General features: G+C 38.4%; 1 protein-coding gene across 1 annotated transcript in view; it reads left to right on the top strand.

Annotated features, from left to right (window-relative positions):
• Positions 1-19,819, top strand: part of slit3 (slit homolog 3 (Drosophila)) — a 248,394-nt gene that overhangs the window by 190,417 nt on the left and 38,158 nt on the right. The window contains exons 14-20 of the mRNA XM_040120062.1: positions 151-314; positions 4,422-4,572; positions 7,498-7,572; positions 9,248-9,391; positions 10,773-10,916; positions 13,315-13,478; positions 16,505-16,637. Of these exons, the coding sequence (XP_039975996.1) occupies positions 151-314; positions 4,422-4,572; positions 7,498-7,572; positions 9,248-9,391; positions 10,773-10,916; positions 13,315-13,478; positions 16,505-16,637 (975 nt within the window). The remainder of the gene's footprint in view (positions 1-150; positions 315-4,421; positions 4,573-7,497; positions 7,573-9,247; positions 9,392-10,772; positions 10,917-13,314; positions 13,479-16,504; positions 16,638-19,819) is intronic.

A 19,819-nucleotide genomic window follows, 5' to 3' on the forward strand; every position in this document is an offset into this window, starting at 1 on the left:
TTTGGTTGAATGAAGAATAATTTGTGTCAGTAGGCAAGGAGAAGAGCTGCAGAAGGTTGCAAAGTACTACTGAAACACATGACAGCTGCCCTCTTCTTTTCTTATTCCCATGACAAACCCATCTTCACCTCTCTCCTTTCCCTCTCTCAGTCATCTGGCCCAGAATCCCTTTATGTGTGACTGTCACCTGAAGTGGCTGGCTGACTACCTGTTTGACAATCCTATCGAGACCAGTGGAGCGCGCTGCAGCCACCCCAGAAGGCTGGCAAACAAACGAATCAGCCAGGTTAAAGGCAAGAAGTTCAGGTGCACAGGTAGGGGATGCGTTCACACAAAAAAAGCGAAATACACACATACAAACACATGCAAACACACAGGGAGTCACCTCTGAAGGCTAATATAGACGCATACTAATCAGGTCAAAGGTAAAATGTCAAGATGTACAGGTGGAACATTTCAAACACTTGTAGTGTTAAAAACACACGTGTGTAAACAGAAACTGACATTCAAATGCATTGACTGAAACACACATACAAGCATTCCCATTGAGTCTCTATCTCTTTCTGTGGTAGTGTTGTATTACTGTTATTTCCTTTGACATGAGCCACGGGTGCCACTAACTACAACACATACCAATTCAGTATACTGAAGAGGCACAGTAACTAAATCAGCAGGGACTGGCCATTGACTGTGATCGCCCACTTGCGCTAAATGATGCTTGTGTATGACTGTATACCATTCATATGCCCGGTGCAGTGGCTCTTCACATTGTTTATCCTGTCTTAAATATTTTGCCTTTTTATGGCTCCCTGGAAAAGGAATTTTTAAACTAACCTTACAGACATTTTACAAGTTGTGTTAAAAGGGTGGTTGCGAGCAAATCATTGGTTTACAAAGCAGCATAGTAGGAGACCTCTGTCAAAGGCATTAGTTCCAACAGTCAATTTGGCCTTATACTGAAAGTGATTGTACTCAGAAAAGATGATCATGTGCAATAATCTTACTGTTTCTTTATAATTAAACTCGATATGTATACATAGTGTGTATTTGTTTTGTACAATAATTTTATTATTTCTTTATTATTAAAATCAATATGTATATATAGTGTGTATTTTTACAAGTTTGACTCGCACAAGAATTCCAATGTGCCTGTACCTGTGCCTATGACAAAAAAGAAATCTAATCAATCCAGTCTAATCCAATCTAATCTAACAGAATCATCAGAAGAGGATGAAAATTGGCTACTTTAAATTCCCTTTAGTAAACAGCGGGCATTCTTACGATTTGATGTGAGGGTATCCTGTGTTTGTTTTACAATGAGCAAAAAAGTGGGTTGTATAACAGTTCACTTGTGTTCTCAAGTAGTCGTCTTCTATCACAAATGTTTAGTCTTATTCGGTGCATGAAACCTATAGAAAAACAAAACAGTAGTCCTATAATGATGAAAGAGAAAGTACTTGAAAAAATTTGTGAAAAAGATTTCTCAAGCACTAAAACAGTTGTTTTCATCAGAGTCATCTCAGTTACATCAGTGCGCTGTAAAATGTGTGCCTGTAAGGCTGACTATTTGGTGAAATGACGTTTCCACCCCTCCTGTTTTCTAAAATGGTGTGCCCCAGCCTAAACTGGGCACACCATTAATAGCATTGCCAATACTGTTAAATGGTGAAGGCTTTTATCCATAGTGCTTTGTGGTATCATGAGCACATGTGCTATTTTTTAGCACGGAAGGTCTCAGTGGTAAGCAAACCCCTAATGTTAGTGCTCTGCTCATGGAGCTAATCAAGATAACTAGATTACAAATGCTCCTAAACCTGGTTCCGGCAGTCCTCTTTGCTTCAGCCCCTCCTCTCTGCAGTCCCATGCCTCTCCCTGCATCTCCTCTTCCTCTATGGACCTGTGTGGACATTTTCGCTATTGGTGGACAGTTCTCTGGTTCCGCCTCCCCTCCTGTGTGGATCTGCAGCTGTCTGTTGCCTCTTCTATCCTGTATGGACCCTGACCCCTGACTGATTGGTGCAGCTCTCTGTTGCCCCGCCTTCCTGCTGTGTGGAATTGCATTCTGATTGGTTCGTCCAGCTGTCTCTTGTGCTTGATCTAACCATGTGGCCCCGCCTATTGTGACATCACATGGTTCCGTCAAGCGCCAGGGACCGCCGAGCACACACCCACCTGCCTCTCCCAGCCAATCACACGCCTTGGAGCAAAAAATGGGGGCTAAACACTTAACTTCTGTTTGCTTGCATTCATGAGTAGGGCCTCTGATACATGGGACTATAACTGCTTTGAAATAAATGAGCCATAAACAAATAATCAAACATCAAATTTCTATGTCAATCAGTGTTGACTATCAATACTTAACTGGTGTTCTACTGCTGGGCAATATAAAAGTGCCCTGTGGAGTTTTCCTGTCAACAAACAAAAGTTATGTTTACAGTTAGTGTTTTTGACCAACACTCATTGAGTGTATTCTTGAGGTCTAACAAATGTGTTGAAAGCATTTCCTTCCCCATAAAACATTTGCAAATCCAAAGTTTTTAATATTTTAAATGGTGTGATTTTTACATCCATTGTTTACTAGCTTATTTTTCTTGCCTTTTGTTGGCGCATTACTTTATTTCTTTGCATATTACCACCATCGACTTTTGATTGGTGAAATATATGTGAAACTGGCAGCAGAGATTTCTATTGCATTGCCCATGTGCTCGCACATGTACGCGTGTTCCATAATGCGCGTGCAAAATACAAACACAACCGGGACATGCACGTACAAAACTAGTTCTACAGCACTGCTAGTGGTCAAAAACTCCACAGGGTGCCCTTATGTGGCTCAAAAACATCTACATTCACCTTGACTGCTCAACTTTCAGCATAAATTTGAACTCTTTGAACCTTTTTTTTTAACAGATGCTCCCCCCCCTTAGTGTTGGTTGCTTTGGAAAGTATTAACCTCTCTTTGTGGGGTTTTAAACCAAATAAAGAGAAATGCTTGGTACACCTTCTTCTACTGTCAAATTGTCCAGTGCTTCAGTGGTTAGCATTGCTTATTACCCCAACTCTATGCAGACCCCTTTACCCTTTTCTGCTACAACGAAGGAAGACAGAGAAACTTTAAAAAAAAAAACCTTCAAACCATTACTGTTAAAAAGATTGTCGCAACCCACCCTCCATTATTTGCTTTGTTGTTTTCCCTCCTTTCCTTTATTTCTTAATCTCCCCCTTGCTCCTTCCTTTCTGTCAACTTGCCAACCGACAAAGTTTGCGGCAGCCCGGAGACATTATTCCAAAATATCCTGCTACTGAAAGGAGCTAGCCACATCTCATAAACGATAAGACATCACTTGACGAGCAGCGATCATTTACTGAGTTAAAATCGAGGTTGTTCACTTAAAAGTCTCACTAGGTGGTCTTAGTTGTTGAGGCTGATGTCAAGGAGAGAAGAGAAATGGCCATAAAGTGTGCCAAGAGAGATTGGAGACAGAATGAAAGAACAAGTAGTCTGTGCCTGTGTAAGAAAAGTCTGATAGAAGAGGGGTGAAATCCAGAAAAGGTTCATTTGACAAAAAACAGATAGACAACAAAACTGGAAAGAGAGAGAGAAGAAGACAAAGAGGCAGTGATAACCATGAGAAATACAAAGTGTATGTGGTTTGCAAATACAAGTGTTGCATGATGTAAACCAGGTCTGTTCCACAGGCACTGGCGGTCATAAATAATATCTGCTCACATTATATCTAAATAACAGAAGTGGTCTCTGGCTCACCATGTTAAACAAAAACATCCGGGATTAAACCACATTTATCTACAAGATGATTTCATAAAACCACCTGGATCTCTGTTAATTTGATTTACAGTGCTAGCAATGCAGAATGACCCCTCCCTGCATCAGGTCCATGCCTGCACTATACAAAGCAGTACTGCAGGAGCAACTGCAGTGGATATCAGTTATATTAAAAAAGATCATGTCTTGCAAATGACTGATTGGCCAGTTATGATTGATGGCCGCTAAACTTAGAACCAAAGTAGAATTTTCCATACAAACCCCAACTAGTAACAGTTTTGAGAGAGATTGATGGCCTGGCAGTGGAACTTTTGACATGGCTACATCTGATTATGCATGTATTGTTTTTTACTATTAGCTGGATATTTATTGGAATAATGTGTTGCCCTTCATCATAAGGTATTGTAAGTCTAACATTAAGAACTTTATGTCTCTCTGGTGTCTCTTCTCTTCTCCTATATCATTTTTTTCCTTTTGCCTTCTGTCGCCTGCTGCCCTACTGACTTAATTTACCTGACTTCTTCCCCTCCCTTTCTACCTGCTGTCTACCCTTCTGTCTGTCCTCCCTCCCTGTTTTCTGGTTTCTCTTGTGTCTCTTTATCTCTCTTTCGCTCTCCTGCTCTCCCTCTGTCCTTTGCAGGTCAGGAGGACTATCGCAGCCGTCTGAGCGGTGAGTGTTTCCAGGACCTGGTGTGTCCAGAGAAATGTCGCTGTGAAGGCACCGTAGTCGACTGCTCTAATCTCAAACTGACCCGTATACCTCCACATGTCCCTGAACACACCACAGACCTGTAAGTTGGCTAGTGTTTCCCTTTTAGATACTAACTTTTACACACACACACACACACACACACACACACACACACACACACACACACACACACACACACACACACACACACACACACACACACACACACACGACATGACATGACACAACACGACATGAAGAAATATCACATTGAAAGCCATGTGTTAGACTTCTCTAACCTGAAACTGTAAACCACCACACATCCTTAAACATGCCACAGACCTGTCAAGAAGTTTTTCACCTTGTCAGCCACATGAACACACAAAAACATAAGCATGTAAGTTCACATCCATGCAGACATACCACAAATGCAGATATGCAGAGCACACACACACACACACACACACACACACACACACACATCTGCCTGTCTCTTTCTCTGTCTGGTTGCCCCTCTCAGTGCAGTATCATGAACGTCAGTCTTCATTTTTAGCTCCCAGACTGAAATGCCTCTGAACAGGCTTTTCCATCTCCCTGTGAGTCCCAAAGGAGCCATCATGGTGTCTGGTGAAGGGTCTCACACTAGAATACTGAATAGTCCCATGGATCATTCATTTCACTGCTGAAAATGGAAAGGGAGTAACAAATCTGATTGTGAGGAAAGTTAAAAAGTCTGTATGTGTTCAGAATCTGTTAAAATCACTGACAAAATACACGTCTAGAGCAACAAGCAGCTGATTAATCGATGAGTTGACCGACGGAAAAATAATCTGCAACCCTTTTGATAATCAAATAATCATTTTAGTCAAATTTCAAGCAAAAATAAAAAATGTTCTCTGGTTTTAGTTTCTAATTTGTGAGGATTTGCTGCTTTTATCTGTTTATTTTGTGACAGCAAACTGAATATCTTTGGGTTTTTCAGTTTTTGTTGAACAAAATCAAACATGATGATGATGATGATGATGAATACTTTATTTTTCTGACATTTTGTAGTCCAAACAGTTAATCCATTATTTGAGAAAATAATCTGAAGATTAATTGATAATGAATAAAATGTTATTTGCACCTCTAGATACAGATATGTTTAGTATTATGAATTATGCGAAGTGATTATAGTAATACGTCTTCAAAGAAAAAAAGAAGACTAAAATCATCATCATTCTTCAAATTTAAGAAGATTGCTGTGATGCGATTTCAAAGAGAAATGGTCAAAGACTTAAAAAATTGCTCATAAGTTATAAAATACCCCAAAAAGGGGTTCTCTGATGCAAAAGTGTTACTCAAGAAAGAAGTGTTGCTGCTTGCCCCATTTTACTTTCAGCAACTGGCCCTGAACTGAATATTCAATAAGCTAATATTTCTACACAGGAGATGGGAATCCAGCCAGAGGCAAAGTTTTGCCCAATAATGCTGAATCACAAGCAGCTTTAAAATGTAAGTGAGGGATGGAGGGCTTCTGCCATTGCTATCACTGTGGTACTAATGGAGTACTGCTGCAGAATAAGAGACCACTGCAATAGATGCAGGACAGTTGCAGTCCTGCATCTGTCAGTATCCCAAAGACCATTAGCCCCCAAATTCTTCTGTCTCCCTCTCTATTTGGTTCTGTTTCCCTCTGTGAACGCTTGTATCCTACAATCTTCCCTCCTTTTTTCCCTATCCGTTCCCAGGGTGCTTCATGTCAAAAATATAAACTTTGTTCTTTATGGTTGGTTAGAGGGAACATCAGAATTTCTACCATTTTCGAAACCCTCCCTCTTACTGTTTCTCTTGCTTTTTCCTTAAGAACAGAACCAGCAACTGGGTTGTTGAGGGGCACAAACATGCACAGACACACACACACACACACACACACACACACACACACACACAAGCTGCCTTATCTGGGGAAAGGGGGGGGTTAAATCAGGGGCTTATGGCTGAGCTATATATATATTTTTTTTTCTCTCCTGTCTCTCTTCTCTCTTTCTTTCTGTCTTGAGTCTTCTTCCCCACTAGCCATAAAATCCTTGACAAATCCCTTACAAGTGAAAAGATAGTGAAAAGAATTATTTTGCATCTTCAAAAAAAGTTACACTTTTTATTATAAATAAGTACAGTACTGCTGATGATTCTGATATTCCTAGATCTGGTAAAAAAGAGAAAGAGATTCAAATTTCTTTCATTCTCTTTTACATTCATTTAGTCTCAGTCGGCAGTAAAGACAATATCATTACCCTGCCATCAATGATCTACAACTACTCTGATACGTTGTTTAAGTTGGGTTTTTATCAGGTATATGTTTCCACACACACACACACACACACACACACACACACACACACACACACACACACTATATCATGATCCGTTATAGGGGGACAATGCATCCCTAGCTCCTTACCCTAACCTTAACTAAAACCCTTAACTGAAAACCTTAAAAAAAATTTAAAATTTCAATTTGTTTGATTTTTGTTTTTTGCAAAAGGAAAAGCTGTTAGGACCCCACAGGTACACACACACACACACACACACACACACACACACACACACACACACACACACACACACACACACACACACACACACACACACACACAAAGAGCATCCTTTTAGCACCCCCCTTTTAGTACAAATTACCTCAATAAAGCAGATATCTAGCTCCCTATCTCTCAAGCTGTTGTCTCCTGGCTCAGGGCATTGTGGGTATTGATGACCACATAGGAAAGATTAATTTCTCTTCTCTTCTCCAAATTGTTAAGTTATTTTTTCCTCCCTCCTCTGGTTTTGTGCCACATCATACTTCAACAGTCACTAAAGGCCTTTTAACCTTCATGTGGTCATTCCTCCCCGCCTTGCGGCCTCACTCAATCTTTTTGTGCGTGCGTGCGTGCGTGCTTTCGTGCGTGTTCATGTGTGTCTCAAAGCAGTTGGGTTCATGAAAGAATAAATGTATAACACACTCCATCTATCTTTCTCTCTGTAGGCGGTTAAATGACAATGAGATTGCCATCCTGGAGACTGCAGGGATGTTTAAGAAGCTGCCTAATTTGAGGAAGATGTATGTATACTTTTTTTTTTTTAAAGCACTTCTCATCTCTTCAACATTCAATGGTTGGGGCTAGTGTCGTTGTTGTTTTTGTGTTTGTGTTTGCATTTACTTATCCATTAAATCATTAATGCATTTACTCAGTTCCTCCTCTGAAAAGGGGGTAAAGAAGACCATACATGGTAGTGAAGTGGGCGATGAATACTACAATAGAATCTGTTTGGATGTTTTGGACACACATTTCCTCATCACGTTAAATGGGATATTGCTCTTATTAAGTCTAGAGGAAGGAAGGAAAAGTATTGCAATTACAAGAATGAACAGTTTGATGAGACCGGATGGAAAAAGGTGGATGGACAGAGATAAAGGATGCAAGAAGAACCAGAAGTTAAGAGGGAGAGAAAAGGAAGGAAGGAAAGGGGATGGAGGGTGGGCAATGGAAGGGCAAGGGAGGAGGAAGGACAGAAAAGAAGATGATAATGAGGGAGGATGGAAATAAGAGAGGGCAGAAGTGAAAATGAGAGAGACATGAGCAAAGGACAGAGGAAGAGGAGTGGCTGAAGACAAGCAAGAGGATGGGAGGGACATAGAGAGAGGGAAGGAAAGGGTGGGTCTGAGGTATGAAGGAAGCAAATATTAAATGGAAATAGAAGATGGGCCTTCAGTTCAGATTTACAGTCAGTCCTTATCTACAGCCTACTCTATGTTTGTGTGTGTGTGTGTGTGTGTGTGTGTGTGTGTGTGTGTGTGTGTGTGTGTGTGTGTGTGTGTGTGTGTGTGTGTGTGTGTGTGTGTGTGTGTGTGTTTGTAGAGTGTGTGTGTGTGTGTGTGTGTGTGTGTGTGTGTGTGCGCGTGCGTGCGTGTCGGAGTGAGATAGAGAAAGACAGACCAGAGACCAGCAGTTGATTTATTGGAGAGGAAATTGCTAACCATCTAGCAGTGTCACTGATGATATAGATTGGCTAGCACTCATTTCCATTTTCCTTCTCTCAATTCCTTCCATCCCTTCTTTACCTCCTCTCCTCTCCTTTCCTTACCTCTTACCTTACCTCTTAAGCTTGTCTGCCATCATTATTTTCTGTTTCTTTTTTAACTCTCTTATGCTGTCTACTCTCGGTTCTTTTCCTCTCCTCTCCTCTCCTCTCAAGCTGATAAGAGAAAGCACAAAACTAGCAATGAATGAAAACAACAGTAGTTGTGATAGCTATCATCTCAAGTTAATGTCTCTGTGGCCAAATATTCTCTTTTCATTTATATTTTTCTCATTGTCTATGCAAGGAAGAGAGATAGCAATCACTTTCCATTGTCTGTGACCACTTGTCTCATTTACTTTTGTGTGTGTGTGTGTGTGTGTGTGTGCGCGCGCCTACTTTGTGAGTTGTAATGATGGCTTGAAGCTGTTATCAGTATATCTATTGTACAAGACGAGGACATTAAGATGAAAGAGAGAGGAGTTAACATTTATTAGTTGAAGTGATGTGATTGATTACTGCAATTAAAGTGGGAATATTGCGTATGTGTGTAACACTTTGTTCATATGTGTTTGCAAATGTGGTTATTTTGTCCCTCTCGTTGTGTATGTTAAAGACTTCATAGGCTATCCTGCATGTAATTAAAACAAACACAAACGCAAAAACCTAAATATGGAAGACAGCAACATCTGTAATTTCGTCGTCCCTTCCTGCAGCAACCTGAGCAACAACAAGTTGAGGGACATTCGCGAGGGTGTGTTCGATGGAGCTGGTGGAGTTCTGGAGCTGTTGCTGACAGGAAACAAGCTGACTGGACTGCACGGACGCATGTTCAGAGGCCTCACTGGCCTGAAAACTCTGTAAGTTGTCTACAACAGCGCGCGTGATTGCGTACAGAGGTATATTTACGTGGGCAGTGGTCTGCATGTTTAGAAAAATTGATATTATGCTATTATGTAGGGGAACAAAAAGAGCTATGTATATGAAGAACAGAGCAAGTATTCCTGATACACAGGTGAATAATGTCAAAAACAGCATTGTAATCACCTAGAACCTAAATAAAGCTACATGACTAAAAACATATCATCATATAGTGACTTTTTACAGTCACTATATAATAACTGTAAAAAGGGTCAGTCAGTGCATCATTCTTGTTTTTCATGATGCCAGGTAAATAACACAACAAAGGATGCTTACAACTGTTTCTACATTTGACTATATATAGTTTAGTTGTTCCTTTTAAAACCTGAGCGCTATTTTTCCTGCAAAATGGCCACCGGGCGTCGTCATGGTTGTGAGTGCTAGCTGTGAACATCTCACAGCGTGCAGACTATGACTTGTGTTAGCGTCTGACTTATGGTGGACTTCATTAACTTTTTCTTCCCCAGACTGAAAAAAAGAGTGGAGCAGGTTTGTTTACTCCCTCACCCTGAAATCAAGGCTAATGACAGCGTGTTGTTGTTCCTCTAATTTAAACACCCACCATAAATAGGCTAGCATCCAATTAGGGGTTACAGGATAGTCTAAAAAATCATGAGCTAATGTTGTCTGTGTATGCTCAGTAATGACTAGCTAATGCTATCCTGTATATATATATGCCAGCTAATGACTCTCTAATGGTATCATGGCTGTCTCTGTATTATGTTAAAAGGCTCCCTGCTCCAGTAATAGCCTTGCTAACTAGGTTAGCCCGTCCCAGAGATTCCTAATGCTAACTAACTTAGTTAGCCTGGTCCCACATGACTGAATGTCAAAAGCTAATGTCATATTACAGTCTGTCGCGGTTGTCTTATGGGGACTGGTTTGAATTTACCCCTGCTTTCTGTTCTATCTTTTGTCCATGTCATTATAGGTCACGCTCTTTTATCCTCTCTGTCTGACTATCTTTTTATCCACCCAAATAATGTGAATTTAATATTTTTATTTCAGCTGTTTTATAGACTAATAATGAAAAAAAAAAAGCATTCCTCAAGTAAAACAAAATTGAGAGTATAGTCAATTCTTGTTTCATCAGTTTAATGTTTACACTTTAATAAACTGATTTAACATTTGGGCAATAAAATTTATGCATTAAATTAATTTCCCCTTATTAAATCTTATTGCTCATAATTATTAAAGTCCAGAGTCTATGCTTTAAAGACTAAAATTTATTGTAATCTCTAGGTTTCAAGGTAAAACAAAATATGCAAACAATTACTTTTTAGCATTCATTTACTAAAAATTTGATATTTGTGTTCCCAGAATGCTGCGGAGCAACCAGATCAGCTGCATTGACAACAGTACGTTTACAGGTCTGAGCTCAGTGCGTCTGCTGTCGCTGTATGACAACAGGATCTCCAGCATCGCCCCAGGAGCCTTCTCCACCCTGCACTCCCTGTCCACCATGTGAGTCATACCCATCGGCCTTTCTTGCCCTTTATGTTGCATATTTTCCCATTTTGTTTTCTTCATTTCTATCCCATTATTCCCACTATCTCTCAATGTGTATCACAATCTTTTTTTTTTCTGTCTGTCTTCAAATCTAGCCACATTTCTCCCATTTCACCTCCTCCGTCTCAGCATCTTTCTTTATCTCTGTTTTCTGTGGCTGTGTGTTTGGAGGGGACACTTCTCTGTGCAGAGATAATCAGAAACAACTGCCATGAGGAAAATTTATGACAGCATTTAACCCGCCCCATAACGTTACTGTTAGGAAGGAGAAAGTGGGTGGCAAGGAGGTGAAAGAGAAGTGAATATGTATGTTCTTTTGTTTTTTGTTTTTTCAATCTTCTGACCACCTAGATGTGAAGGCTGTAAAAAAATAGATTATTTCAGATCATTAAAACATTACAGGTTGATTTTATATCTTTTTTCTTTTAACACAGACATACAAAGCCACAAAAAGTCTCCTGACATTCTCTCTACTTTCTCTCTTTCCTCCATGCTCTCTTCCCATGTTCTGCCTTTTGTTCTTGCTCTCTGTCCTGCTATGTACCTGTCATCTTTGATTCAAGTTTCTTGAGTCTTTTGGGAGGTAAGGTGGGCAACAAGAGGGGAAATGGGGACAGTAGAGGTGGGGGATGGATGGAGGCACTGTTGCGTAAACTCAGGATTGCTCGGTGGGGCTGTTGGTGATTATCACTACACAAATGGAAAGATATTGTATCTCTCTCATCTCCATCATTTGTCACCCTTTTTTTTTGTTCAGCATTAATTTTTGATTGGCTTTTTTGTAACCTGTGATTTTTGTATGCACACCTGCCTGCCGTTTAGCCTGAAAAAAGATATAAGATAAAGATAAGACTTTTTATACCTAGACCCTCTGTTCTAAACATTTCCTCTGTTCATCTCCTTATCCTTTCTCTTTTTTCTCTTCTTCCCTCTTTCTCTTTCTCTCTACCTTACTCCTACAATTTCTAATATCTGTCTCCATTTTTAGTGCATTGTTTCGCATTAGAGTTTGTCCGTTTAATTAAAAGATTAACATACTGAAAAGGAAGGAAGGGATTTAGCTTAGGTCTGGTAGCCACGCAGTGAGGTCAATTCATTACAAGGAAATGAGGAAATAACTCTTCCCTATCTGTAACAGCACACCATTAATATTGTAGCACAAAGAGCAACATTCAGGTTTTGTAGTTCAGCAGTAGACATGGTGTAAGGAAATGTGCCGCATCATCATCAGAGATACATGTTTCTTTCTAATATACTAATCATTTTACTGCGAATATTTAATTCCCCTTTAAGTTTTCAACTTGTATTGTCTTATGTGTCTTGATATTTTTGATACATCTCCAGCAAAATGTGCTACAACCAAGAAGAAAGATCAGCACACACTTTTTTTATAGCCTGATTGCATAATTCTGGTTAATAAAATCACACTTTGCAAATATTCATAAATTTATGTCTTGCTGTCACCTGGATGAGCCCGAAAAGTGGCGATGCCTAGAGCAGCTTTAATGTGCCAGCTTTCTAGTATGTGATGCTAATGCTACCTACTATCCTACCACATTCAGTTTAATTTGGTTCAGCATAAATATTACATGAGCAGTCTTACAAAAGCAACAGAATGCAATGAGAGGTGATCAAAAATGAATAAATTGTTCAGATAACCTTTTCTCTATTTCTTTCTCCCTCACAATTTCTGTCACTCGGCCACCTTTTCTTTTTCATTCTCCATCTTTCGTACTATACAAAATGAATAAAAATAACTGATAACCTTTTCTCTTTGTCTCTCTTTTTGTTCCCTTTCCCTCTCTTCCCCTTGCCTATTTGTCTTTCATCAAATGTATTCTTATATTTATGAATGACCAAAAACAGCAGTTTACCTCATGGTTTGCAACGTACACTACTCTGTACCATACAAATAATAGTAGTTTTAATACTCATAAATACTTACATTTTCAAAATTTGGAATGGCTCCAGGCATAAATAGCTAATAATCTTTCTCTTTAGCTCCGTGTCCCTTTTTTGTTGTCAGTTTTCGTGCACTGCTTTGTAAGCCACAGTTATGGGTCCTGCCTGTAAATCTATAGTGAGTACAGGTTGTCTTAATGGATGGTATCTGCTCACTCACAGAATTTATGCATCAAGGCAAAATTCAGGGGAAAAATCTATCAATGTACATCATTTTGCCATTATTTATTCATTATATTGTGGGAAATAAAAGGATGCACTGTAGCTACAGTTGTGCACCAGCATGTTTAAGAAGCGGCCAATACCGGTGTCCATTTCTTTTATTTTGCATTGACCCTGTTTGAGTGATATCTTTCTCTCTCTCTATTGCTGTCCCTGTTCATTTCCATAGTAACCTCCTATCCAACCCATATGTGTGTGATTGTCATTTGGCCTGGCTCGGTCAGTGGCTAAAGAAGACCAGGGTGGTCAGTGGAAACCCTCGCTGTCAGAAGCCAGCCTTCCTGAAGGAAATCCCCATCCAGGACGTGGCTACCCCTGACTTTACATGTGACGGTGAGCCTCTCTCTCTCTGTCCGCCCTTACACTAGCCCAATTGTTTGTTTTTGTCGACAACACATGAAATTGTACAGGATTATTCTACCAAGTTACACAGGATGTGGCTGCACGTCCAATATGTGTTTGAAATTACAGTGGAGTGTCAGGAAATGAACAAGGTTGCAGCCTGAAATCTGAAACAAATGACGTGTCAGTCAGCAGCCATGTGTCCTGTACAGATAAGAGCATGAGTCAAGTGATTGAAAGGTAAATTAAATGAGTCTTTGCATCATGTTTACTCATCCTAGTTACTGAATGCATTCTCCATTTTTTAGAAAGACCGTTTTGATCTGTACTGGACAGAAGTTGACATATCTTCAATTCGGATTCTTGTCTTTTTTGTGTAACAGTCCTTCCAGATACTCATTGCAGAAACTTCCATTAACCCATGTCTCAAGCCAGCAGATACACATACACACATGCTCAGCTGGGTATTGTGAGGACAAAATTATTAGTAACCACTGGCAAACGGCAGCCATAGATGACATCAGCTTGCGGTTTCTACAGTGACGTTGCTGTTACCACGACGATGCCTGCCTATAGCGACTTAGGCTGTCGGCTTGGCCGCCAAAGTTTGACGCCTCAGGCAAAGTGTGGTCTGGCTCTCCTGTCTATTACATCTTTCTTTCTTTTTCCCCTTTTTTCTTTCTATATAGCTTTACACTTCAGACCTTTTTTTGGATATCCCTCTCTCTCCACCTCGTTCTGCTTCTCTCTCCTGAGTTTCTTTGAATTCATTACACTTTTCTAATTTCCTGTAGCTGTGCTACAACCATTTACTGGAAATGAGTTTGGAAAATAGTTAGTTGGGTTGGCTCAAGTGAGGAAACTTTAAGATGGTTTCAAAACGTAAAATTTTTTTCTTGCATCTTGCACAAACACACACGCACACACACACACACCTGGCATTTTTATCCTTACGAGGGCCTTACAATAGTTACATCAAATGTCTATTTTTAACTTTTTGCGAATCCCAACTCTAATCTTACCTAACATAATACAACATATAGAGAGTTGTAAATGCAAACTCATTTCTGGAACTGAGGGAGGAACTTTCATACAGACCTAAATTATAGAAACTCCTAAAATGTATGTTAATAGGTTTTTGACCTTGAAAGCCTATAATTTGATATAGATTCTTTTTATGTCATAGTTCATCTCAGTTATACTAATGGTTTGATGATGGAAATCAAAGATCTAGATCATCACCAACATTGCATCAGTTGTTCTTTGGCTGACGGCCCATCAGTTCACAAAGGTTTGAAAATATCCTGCTGACACTCACACAAACTATCTACCAGACAGGGGCAACATAACCTCATGGTGACGTTAAAATGTTTATGCTCTGAAGGTGTAAATCTCAAACTGGTTCTCAAAAGAGTAGAAGCACAGAAACACAGACAGACACACACATATATACAACAAAGGTCCCCATGTCCGGTCTATTTATAGTTAAGTAAAATGGTTGTTAAGTTGTCCAGAGGCAGCCAGGGGAAAGGTAAAGTTAATTGAATTTTTGAGAAGATATTTAGCACACATTTAGATGTTAGTTCAATCAGCCAACTGTAGAGTGAGTCAGCCCACGGCTACACATCCCTGTGGACTTGCTGGCTACACATCAGATAAGACACACAAATATACACTTGCACACACGTCTCTACACACAGGCACGTAAGCGCCCATTTACTCAACATTCAGACATTATCACGATTAGAAAACTACAAAGCGAATGAGAAAATGGTCATAGGACAGGGGGCAATAGCTAATTTAACAAACTAAATGTGCACCAAACTCAGGATGTGTATGCACATAAACCTATACTTACACACATGCAAGTATATCACTGCAGCACATGGCTGCGTATTGGCACAAAGACAAAGTATGAACATATATTAGTATAAACTTGGCCATCTCTTTCCTAATCGTCTTTCTCTCCGCACACACACCAACTCAGATTGCAGTTGTGTTATTACTGGCTTAGTGTCCCCTCTTCATTATCCGTCATCATGGTTTTAACTCAACGTGTTTTACATTTGGGACCACAGTTCAACTATTTACATACTGCAGCGCTAGATTAAAGCTGTGTGTGTGAGTTTTGTCTGTCAGTCAAGGAAATGGAAGCAGTTTCAAGCCAACAACAACACTGTAGTCTCTGATCCTTCTTATCTCTGGGTGTTAGAATGATTACAATCACTCAGATTTTTTTTGTCCTTACCATGTGTTTGTGTGCCTGTGTGAATGTGTGTGGAACATAGCTGCATAGCCTGGACTGTTTTTTTCACAGCCAGACTAAACGAGTCAGTTTAAAAATTAAACGAAACAGGGTAACCATGTACTAGTTGGAGTTTCCTCAGTCTTTAAAGAATTTTGTCATAAAAAGGTTTCATTTTCAGATAAGTATGATATCGTACAATGTGAAAAAAAAAACACTCAAATCACTTTTTTTGTAATTGGTGGACATCTTGGTGTGACAATTCAATGCAGGTAGTACACCGACAGACGACTGCAGGATGTTGCAACTTTCATTTTGTTGCTGTATTTACATGAGTTTTCAAAGTTGCTGGAGGCCATCCTATCAACATCTGTTCAGTATTTCTCCAGAATCATCTAAGGGGTTTTAATATTACTGTGACTTGCCTGCAGGTCCCGAGCCATATGTTGAGACACAAGCGCAGCTGATTTTTACAGCCTCCGGTCATTTGATATGGATTATAAATTACTCGTAAAAAGTGCTGAGTCCAGAGTTGAGTGGAATTGACCGAGAGCCACATTCACAGTTTAGTCTTTATATCCATCCATCCCTTTACCTCTCTTTGCTCTCCCCTTTCTCTTTATCTGTTGCTCTTTTTTCTCTCTCATCTGTCCGTTTTTAAATTTATCTGTCCTTGTCTTTATCCCTCTCTTCTTTCTCCCTCTCTTTCTTTCCCTTTGTCTCTCTCTAATATTCCTCTCTATGTTGCTCTCTCTTACCCCTCTCTCTCCAGGTGCTGAGGATAATGGTTGTCTTCCTGCGTCTGGTTGTCCTGATGTTTGCACGTGCTCAGACAGCGTGGTGCGATGCAGCAACAGAGGGCTGCACTCTCTGCCCAAGGGCATTCCCAAGGACACCACTGAGCTGTGAGTCATGCGTGCACGCACACACACACACAGACAAACTCAAATACAAGGATCTACTTGTTTAGATAAACAGAAACACACAAAATCTGATGAACATAACAGTAGGCATATACATGCACACAAACAGAAATGGGCATTTTTGGCAATGTTTACTCACCACTGACATGCAACGTCACAACCACACACACAGTCCCACATTGGTGCAGTGCAATATTGATGCCGCAGTTTGCGCTCAGCTAACAAAGCATTTAGTGAATACACACACACACGCACATACGCCCTCTCTCTTTTTTCCAGTGTGGCTTGATTGGTTTATACTCACTTGAGCTCTGCAGGTACTTGTGTGTTTATGTGTTTGTTTGGTTGTTGACGTCATGAATCTATGAATAGCCACGGATATTTATATTTACATGTACAACACACAGTCAAATACTGTCTAATATGCGGTATTGCCAAACAGAGAGACAGAAAGACTGCAAGAACAATTACCGACAGCTAACTGGGAATACCATTAAGTGTACTTGGGATAATTTCCTAACGTATAGTTTAAAATTGCTTTAAAAAAAAAAATCAGTTTTTCAACATTGTAATGCCAAAGTAACTCTATAGAAGTCAAGGTCCACTTTTTATATTAAAAAGCTCTAAAAGTTTTTCAGACTTTTGACTAGTACAATAATGTGATGTCCTTTTTCAGATTGTTTGTACTAAAAGAGACACTGAAAAGAGAGAAACAAAATATGTTTGTATTTTTAATAATCTAACACAGTTATTAATAATGTGAATCCTTCATTTGGCTTATGAATTCCCTGTATGTTACAACTTGTAAATTGTTTTGTCTTTTCATTAATTTCAAGCTAGTAGAAATCCTTCAACTGATGTAAGAAGAAACTGGGGTAAAACAATGTTAATCGAGATTAGGGAATTTAGAAAAAAGTAAGACAAAATCTCTCGAAGGAATGGTGAATTGTTACTCTCACATACACACAAACACACACACACACACAGAAACCCCTTTAGCTGTGAAATAGGCCTGGTCTTCAGGGTCAATAGCAGTGATTAGGTATTGATCAGGCTGAAGAAGACACTACATCATACTGTCCCCATGACCTACTTTTGACCTGAGAGATAGTGGAATAGAGAACAACAGATCAAAAAATGTGTGTGCTTGAATGTATATGTTTGTTAACTTGTTTCTCAAAAACTCAAAAAAACAAAAAAGGAGAAGTCGGTGAATATTGTATATTTGCAGTGGTTGGAATATTTGTTTAAGGCTACATGATAACACTGTTATGTTAGTGCCAAACTCCCCCTGCTTTACTAGTGCAGATTTACACCCCAACACTTGTAATCTTGTCATCATATCCTATCTTGATTGGCTGTCTGATGAATTCAGAGGGATAACCTTCAACAGTTATTTACTTATGCAGAAAATGTAAGATTGTTGCTAGATTCCTACATGTACACAAGTGTACGAGCTAACTTTAGATGACATCAGTTTGTAAAAAATTAAAAGAACATTTTCTTCATGAAAAAGGTTTTGCCTGGGACCATACACAACCTCCCTTAACACCTCTAAAGCTCAGTTATTAAGTTATGTTGTAATTTCTGGGTGGATGGATATACTTTTGTTTTGAACTTTGGAGAGAGCCAAGATAGCTGTTGTGTATATATGTATATGTATATATATATATATATATGTATATGTATATGTATATGTGTATATATATGTATATGTGTATGTATATGTATGTATGTGTATATATATGTATGTATATGCGTATGTATGTGGATATATATGTATGTATATGCGTATGTATGTGGATATATATGTATGTATATGTGTATGTATGTGGATATATATGTATGTATATGTGTATATATGTGGATATATATGTATGTATATGTGTATATATGTGGATATATTTGTATGTATATGTGTATATATGTGTATATATATGTATGTATATGTGTATGTATGTGTATATTTGCGTATATGTGTATGTATCTGTATGTATATGTATATATGCGTATATGTGTATGTTTGTATATGTATATATGTATATGTGTATGTTTGTATATGTGTATATATGCGTATATGTATGTGTATGTATATATGCGTATATGTATGTGTATGTATATATGCGTATATGCCTGTGTATATATATGTATGTATGTATATATGTATGTATGTGTATATATGTATATATGCGTATATGTGTATGTATGTATAAATGCGTATATGCGTATGTATGTATATGCGTATATGCGTATGTATGTATATGCGTAAGTATATGTGTGTATATGTATGTATGCGTATATGTGTATGTAGATGTATGTATGTTTATGTATATATACGTATATGTGTATGTAGATGTATGTATGTTTATGTATATATACGTATATGTGTATGTAGATGTATGTATGTATATATGCGTATATGTGTATGTATATGTATATATGCGTATATGTGTATGTATGTGTATATGTGTATGTATATGTATATATGCGTATATGTGTATATGCGTATATATATATGTATGTATATGTGAATGTATATATGTATGTATATGTATGTATATGTGAATGTATATATGTATGTATATGTATATATGTGAATGTATAGGTGTATGTATATGTATATATGCCTATGTATAGGTGTATGTATATATTATGTATATGTATATAGGTGTATGTATATATTATGTATATGTATATATATATATATGTGTATATGTATATGTATATATATATGTGTATATGTATATGTATATGTATATGTATATATATATGTATGTGTATATGTATATGTGTGTGTATATGTATATGTGTGTATATGTATATGTATATATATATATGTGTGTATATGTATATGTGTGTATATGTATACGTATATATATATATGTGTGTATATATGTATATATGTATGTATGTGTGTATATGTGTATGTATGTATGTATGTGTGTATATGTGTATGTATGTATGTATGTGTGTATATATGTATGTATGTATGTATGTGTGTATATATGTATATATGTATGTATGTATATATGTGTATATGCATGTGTGTATATATATATATATTTACATATATGTGTGTGTGTATGTGTGTGTGTGTGTGTGTGTGTGTGTGTGTGTGTGTGTGTGTGTGTGTGTGTGTGTGTGTGTGTGTGTGTACATATGGG

This window comes from Xiphias gladius, chromosome 23, assembly GCF_016859285.1.
Source record: "Xiphias gladius isolate SHS-SW01 ecotype Sanya breed wild chromosome 23, ASM1685928v1, whole genome shotgun sequence".
Lineage (NCBI taxonomy): Eukaryota > Metazoa > Chordata > Actinopteri > Istiophoriformes > Xiphiidae > Xiphias > Xiphias gladius.